At 40.3% G+C, this 7,538-nt stretch overlaps 1 protein-coding gene across 1 annotated transcript in view; it reads left to right on the top strand.

Annotated features, from left to right (window-relative positions):
* STPG4 (sperm-tail PG-rich repeat containing 4) overlaps positions 1 to 7,538 on the top strand; it is a gene marked incomplete at both ends in the record, with an annotated part of 32,248 nt that continues 24,710 nt past the window's right edge. Inside the window, 3 exons of the mRNA XM_084234783.1 lie at positions 1 to 36; positions 1,933 to 1,992; positions 3,703 to 3,960. Coding sequence (XP_084090909.1) covers positions 1 to 36; positions 1,933 to 1,992; positions 3,703 to 3,960 — 354 coding nt within the window. The remainder of the gene's footprint in view (positions 37 to 1,932; positions 1,993 to 3,702; positions 3,961 to 7,538) is intronic.

The raw sequence follows: 7,538 nt of genomic DNA, 5'->3' as shown, positions 1-7,538 counted from the left end.
ATGGACCAGTCAGTCATCAGCATCCCCTCCACCGCAGTAAGGGAAGGCCTGGGGTCCAACCGGCCGTGGTCGTGAGCTCTGTACCGTCGGCCTCCGCTGGCCACCCCCGCTCTCTCTTAGCTGGACTCATCTGCCCAAAATTCCACCCCTCCGATCCTGAATCTTTGCGCCGCTCTAGTTCTTTCTCCACAACTCTCTCCCTGCCATCTTACCTACCTACACCTGCCGCCTTTCTTCCTGATCTTTGACTTCTACTTTGTTTCATTTCCTCTTCCCTGTTGCGCCCTCGTCCTTCCCATTCAGCCTTTGTTTTCTGTATTTTCCCCCCTTCTTCCCCCACACTGCTAATTGCTCTGGACAACTGCTTTAAGAGGTTAAATTTCTTTCACTTTCCCTTCCATCTGCGGAGAGAATGGGTTTTTCCTTCCTTAAGTCTATCAGACACGTTTTTTGCTCTGCCTTCTATTACAGTATTTATAAAAATTTGAAACCACCTTTGTTTTTTAAATATTAATATATTTAGGTGAGGGGCATGTAACCTATCTTTTGTCTTTCCCCATAAAGTGAATTTAAAACGGTAGAGGGGTGGAGTTTGGTCACTTGCCTTGGGCAAAACAAAAGGGCAGCTGCCAATTATGTTCCTTTAGGTATATCAAGTATACGCCTCCCTCCTTCCAGGTCTGGTTATTTTCCTGGTCCTAGGTAGAGTGGAAGACTTGTCTTGATCTGCCTGAGAGAGTTCAAAATATGCAACAGAAATTCAACATAAATTTATAAGGGAATAGTTGTAAGAAGAAAATCAGAGTTAGTGCGGATGATGCAGTGATTTTTAGAGCAAACATTTCATAGTAAAACCAAAGCCCAAGGGTACTCAGGTTGCTAGACAGGAGGAATGAATTATATCAGTTTTACTATTTTTTATTTTTAATGCGTTATTGCTTGACATAGCCCATATTTCATTGTAATAACAAAAGCATTATAAATGAAAGTAGAACTCAATCCTTATGTGATTTTACCTAGTGTAAATAGCACAAAAGGAAAAATACTAAAAGGAACTGTTTTCTGTTGATAGTGAGGCTGAAACAAAAGAGGAAGAATAAAAAATGGCTATAGAGTACTTAGTATGGAAGACAAGAGCTTCCTTGGAAACAGGAATACCAAAATATTGTGCTGCTTAATTTGGTAGCGGAGATGTTAAAGCTACCATTTATTGGCACTGGCTGTAGGTGCGACCCTGTATACATGCAGTGCTTGATTCTCATGCCAACCCTGGTAGAGCTTTGTTTTTCTACTCCTATGAGGAGCTGAGGCTCTTTAAAGATTAAGTAACTTGCCTAGTGCTTCTGAGTTTTTAAGTGGCAGAGCTGGAATTCAAATCCAATCTGTGTGTCTCCTCCATCATTCTGCCTCCTTAGACTCTAGCTGGAAAGTTGAACCAACTGGCTATATCATATTTAGATGGTACATATTTGATTATGTAAATACAGGAAATAGTTTCAACATTTGCCATATCGTTGGGAATTTATATTCCAAGGCCATATTAATTTGATGACTATACTTTTACCTCGAGGTCTCAGCACAATCACCTGAACCATAAACCTTAATTATAATACAATTTTGGATTTACACAACTCTTTTCTTCCTAAGGACACCAAATTTTGTCATAACCAATTACGACATCTCTGTGAGATGGGTATATTTATTACTCTAATTTTCCCAAGAGGGACTTTTAGCCCTTAAGCACTAAAAGCATTTAAGATCATTAAATAGCAACTTAAATATTATTGGCAAAAATTATTATGTAACTTATTTAAATACAGGTTAACCAATTTGGTACAGTTGTTACTTTCTTCAAGTAAATGTTTTAAAGTTATATTTAACTTCCGGGGATTACTTCTCAAATGAATAAGCACATTTTGTGTTTGTTAATAGAGACCAAGCAGGAAGGCATCATCTTTTGAAAGAGAAGGATGGTGGAGAATAGCATTAACAGTATGTATATTTTCAGCCTTTTCTTTTTTTTTAAATTATTTATTTATACAAGCACTGGGTACAGTCAGAAGCGCAGAGGGTGAGAGATTTCACCAGAGCCAGAGTGGGGAACAGAACAGGCAGACCGACGAAACACACTGCTGAGGGGAGCAGCGGGCAGGGCAGGAGAGGTCTGCACGCCATGTGGGACCCTCGCCCGTGCCTGGGGATCGAACTGGCACTGCAGAGGCTGCGGGCAGCTTTACAGCCCAGCGCTCAACTGCTGCGCCACCAGGGGAGGCCCATATTTTCAGTCTTTTCTATTGAAATTATTTATATTCACATAGATATTTTAATCAGCTTTAACTTTTTAAGTCACTAACAATTGTGAGAAAGCAGTGCAGATCTACCTGGGCCTCATTTCATAATTAAAATTTTAGTATCAGCCTATGAATGACTTTAAATTTTGATGCAGTCAAAGCTTGAAAAAGTAAAATGACTAGGGATCTTTGTGCTTCACAGAATATCTAGGTAAGATCAACGTAGTGTATAATCTTGGTGAGATTGCACAAGAAAGAAAAAGCATGAATTCCAGCAAGGTGTTTCAGTTTTTAATCTTGCTTAGAGGCATAGAACCTGTGCTAACTTTAACTTGTTAACATTGTCAGTGTGGGAAAGCCAGACGGTAATACAGGAAAAGAACAATGACCAGAAGACCCTCCTTTCAAGAGACGTTTCTATATTGCAGAAATAGTTTCTATCAACACCCCTCAAGGACAGAGGGACCCCAATGGTCAAAGCCTTCTTGGAATAGCACAGATTTTGATAATGGATGTGGGCTGAGTGCTCAGTGGAAAGAAGGCCACAAAAAAAGCAATAACTAAAATTTCAGGTCTAGATGTTCAGCCACATTGTGGTTGTGACTTGAAAGTACCAAACCTCTTATTGAACTGATTAGACTGTGCTTTGCTGGTTCATCTTCAGTGTCGTGCTACTATCCTTTAGCTTCCCACTTGAGGACTAGAAATAACCATTATGCATCTACTAAGCAAAGTAGAATAACTTACACTTAATCAAAAAACTGTTCTGCATAGTCTCACTTAGTGAAAGGCCAGAAATAAAAGCCAAATGGAGTCTCAAGCTTAGGTATCCCTAAAACTATCTTTTAAAAGTTAAAACTTCAATTTTGCACAGAACCCATTGGCTATAATTCAGCTATTATCTTAGAAAGGAAATAATCACTATTCTTTGGAAATATGCTCGACCAAGAATGTTTATTATATATATTTTTTAAAGATTTTTTTATTTATGCATACAAGAACTGGGGTACAGGCCAGAGGTGTGGGGGGGTTGGGCTGAAAGGATTCACCAGAGATGAGTGTGGAACAGAACAGGCAGAATGACTGAAATACACTGCTGAGGGGAGCAGCAGGTGAGACAGGAGTGGTCTGCTGTGCCATGTGGATCACCTCCCTAGCGGGGGATTGAACTCGTGCTGCAGTGGCTATGGATAGCCTCATAGGTTGCATCTTAAGCCCTTGCACCACTGGGGAGGCCCTGTTTATTATATTTGATAGACTATCTTATTAAACTTTAAGAATCTTATTAAATAGACTTATTAAACTTTAAGACAAAGGGAAATATGTAGGAGTGTTCTAAGGACAGTCAGGGCTTTAGGAGATGTTACTGGTTTATACACTGATCTTAAAATTGATGTCCCATTTTCCACAGAATACTCCTATCCCTGGCACGTACCATTTGAAAACTTTTATTGAAGAATCCCTATTAAATCCAGTGATAACAACCTACAATTTTAAAAATGAAGGAAGGAGAAAGCCACCTATTGTGCAAAGAAACAATCCAATACTAAATGATCTTCCCCAGTACATGCCCCCTGACTTCATGGAACTATTAAAGAAGCAAGTGGCCACTTACGCATTTAAAGACAAACCACGGCCATCCCCCAGCAGGCTGGTTTACAAAGATCAGGTAAAGTGCTACCAGCTGGGTTTTTGTGGGAAAGCTGTCATGAAACCACCCCACTATCTTGGAAAATATTCTGTGTGCATAGAACGCATCTTCCCTAGAAGTGAAAGCCTTTAGGATGCCTATTTCCTACAACAATCAAACATGGACTTCTGAGTTTGCAAATATGCCCAGCAAGATTTTTCCCTATGAGGTCTTCTTAATGTAAGGAGAATACACGAGGAAAATGCTTTCCCTCCCTGGAGACCCTTGGCAGGATTCCCCTGACTTGGGGAGTCTCTGGAATCTTCTCTGTGATTGGGCCATGCTTTCTGGTCTCTTCTAGAGGTTAACACCAAGTATGCTTTTCTTTTAAAGAGGAAAAAACAGCCTTTCGGTGAGTACTCTTATTAGAACATGAATGATATACCATAGGTAATATTTTTAAAACATCTCTACAAGATATGGGCACTGTGGTACCAGGAGCATCAGATTGTACTCAGCTTCTCCAGTTCATTGCACTGCTATGCTTGCAGCACTGTGCTGGGCTCTGTGGAGGGAAGATAGTCTTGACTAGAAGTATTTAAGTAAGAATGTAAGTGCTGAGATAAATAGTGTAGAGCAGGAGAGTTCAGTATAGGCTACATGGAAAGTCTGGAAGGAATTCAGTAGAACTCTGGCTGGACCTTGAATAATGCATGACATTTATGTGGCATGCATGTTCTCTTAGCTGTTCTTCCCGAGCATTCTGAAGTAGGCAGAACAGATGTTACCCCATTTTGCACTTGAGAAAACTGAGGTGACTAGAGACTGAATAACTTTTTCAGAGGTACATAGAAAATAAGTTGGCAAGGAAATCATTTTAAGCAAGGGCTTCTGATCCCAAATCCCAAATCAGCACTCTTTCTATCTACCATGCCTTTGGTCTTGAGCGAGGGGCTGGGTTTTGGTGGGTGGGACCCAAGGGAGGGACAGGCATACCATTGTCAAAGCTTGTTCCAGGGACAGAGTTGTGACTTCAGCTTTGTCCCTTGGAAATTTGGGCCTTAATAGCTCCCATTATAAAAAAGCAAGTAATATTAATCTTCACAATCTCATCAGAATATTGTGATAACCTAAGAAAAGATGTATTGCAAATGGAGATTGAATTAACGATAAGGGGTTGTGGTTATTAGGATGCTGAAATTTTCAATAGGATAAGCACACATATCTAATCTCAAAATGCTTCCTACTGCTTTACAAATTATAGCTTTGAAACAGGACAGAGTGATAAACGTTCATTGGGTGAATCTTACCCTTTTTGTTTAAGCGGATGAATGTAAGCACTAAGTCAAACCTAGGCCTCTGTGGTTTGATCCCAGGTCACCAGGTTGCATGTGAAGTCATCTAGCTCTCTGTAGTATAAAATCACCCCTCCTCATTCTCCACCACCATTTTCCTCCTTTCTGCTTCCTCTCTTCTTGCTTTTAGGGGTCTTTGAGGGTGGACCAGGGCCCATTGTTGAAAGGAGAACATATAAAAAAGGTTGATATTAGGCAAAATTTAAAACTTTTACTGTCACTGTTTTTTTTTTTTTTAAAGATTTATTTATTTATGCATACAAGAGCTGGGGTACAGGCCAGAGATGCGGGGAGTGAGAGGATTCATCAGAGACAGAATGGGGAGCAAAACAGGCGGATCTACTAAAGTACACTGCTGAGGGGAGCAGTGGGCGAGACAGGGGGGGTCTGCCTTGCCATGTGGTTTGGCTCCCTGGCTGGCCTGGGATCAAAGTCATGCTGCAGAGGCTGCAGTTGGCTTCATAGTGCAGTGCTTAACCCCTTGCACCACCAGGGAGGCCCAAAGTTTAAAGCTTTTGAAAGACCAAAAGTATTTGGCTTCCCCAGAGGGATGGGTAACACCTGAAAATACTTTTCCTGTTCTTTTTTTGCCTCCTCGTTTACCCTATCTCCCTCATAATGGATTGAGCTCCAGAAACTGTAATAATGAATGTTTGCTAATGTCCTGTTTTAAGGATATAATGAAATAATGTTCATAGGAGGAGAGAGATTCAGATGTAACATTGTTTACTCACCAATAAAAGCCATAATTCTGGTGTTTTAATAGCAGCACTAAGTAAAACAATATCTTAAAGTGGCAACATTATTAAGATAAAACAACATTCTCAAGCTCCATTTTTTAAAAGATTTATTTATGCATACAAGAACTGGGGTACAGGACAGATGTGTGGGGTTGAGAGGATTCACCAGAGAGAGAGTGGGGAACAGAACAGGCAGATTGACTGAAATACACTGCTAAGGGGAGCAGTAGGCGAGCCAGGAGAGGTCTGCTGCGCCAGGTGGGTAGCTCCCTGGCCGGAGATCGAACTCATGCTGCAGTGGCTGTGGATTGCTTCATAGGTTGCATCTTAACCCCTTGGACCACCAGGAAGGCCCACGCTCCATGTTTTTAATGGAATATTTTTTACTTCTTTGGTGATGTTTTTTATTTGTAAGGATTTTTTTAAAAACTCTTTTTCCAGAATTTTTATATATATTTTAAAATTTTTTAATACTTTTTTTTTAATCTTTTACATCATTGTTCATTTTTAAACAATATTTGCTTCCCTCCACCCCCCCTCCCGGTATAGTCCCCATGATTTCCTCCACCAATGCACTCATGCACCATCACCTAAGTCCCCTGTGCTCCTCCCTCACCCCTCTGATCCCTCTCCCTCCTCCTCCCTGAAGTATGTCTCTGATTTATAATTGTCCGTTTTTGCTTTGTTGTGTTTTATACTGTTATTTTTTTTTACACTGATGTCTTATTTGGTTCCCCTGTATTCCTGCTATAAGTGAAACCATCCTATATTTTCCTTTTTCCTTCTGGCTTGTTTCACTGAGCACAATTCCTTCTACTTCCAGCCACATTGCTGCGAATGGCCTGAGTTTATCCTTTTTGATTGCTGAATAATATTCCATTGTGTATATGTGCCACATCTTGAACCAGTCATCTATTTTTGGGTTAAAAACTATTTTTTAACACTTTTATTGTGAAGCATAAAACTCAGCTGGAGCATCTCTATCAAATAATCTGATCATGTATTTATTGGCATATGAGAGTCTGTGTGTGTGTGTGTGTGTGTGTGTGTGATGTGGCTCTTTTGCACTTTGCATTTATTATTTGTTGTCTGCTTCCCTCATGAGAGTGAAGCTTTATAAGGACATGGTTTTTTCACTGTTGTCTTTGAGTCTAAAACTGATGGTTAATATTTGTTGAATGTGTGAATGAACTTAATTACGGCTCAGATTATCTGACATCTGACTGGACCTTACTGGTTTCCTTGTATGTGTGATTATTTTGACTGTGTTGCTCACTGCTCCTGAAAATTGATTTTTGTGAATTCTTAAGACCTGAGGTGAAAGCATTTTCTTTCAGGGAAGGTTTACTTCTGGTTCTGCTAATACCTAAGGGAGCTACCAATGTGATGCCACTTGATAGGCACTGCTTATGTATTCTTGGGTCACCCCAGTGATGGAAATTTGGACTGGAATTCATGAAAGGGACCATCCCAAAGTTACAGTCTCTCAAGGGTAGTTTTCTTCTCCATCTCCCAATTCAGC

Source organism: Talpa europaea, assembly GCF_964194135.1.
Source record: "Talpa europaea genome assembly, chromosome: 6".
In the NCBI taxonomy this organism is placed as follows: domain Eukaryota; kingdom Metazoa; phylum Chordata; class Mammalia; order Eulipotyphla; family Talpidae; genus Talpa; species Talpa europaea.
The sequence above is the reverse complement of the archived record's forward strand: the minus strand, read 5'-3'. Positions and strand labels throughout refer to the sequence as shown.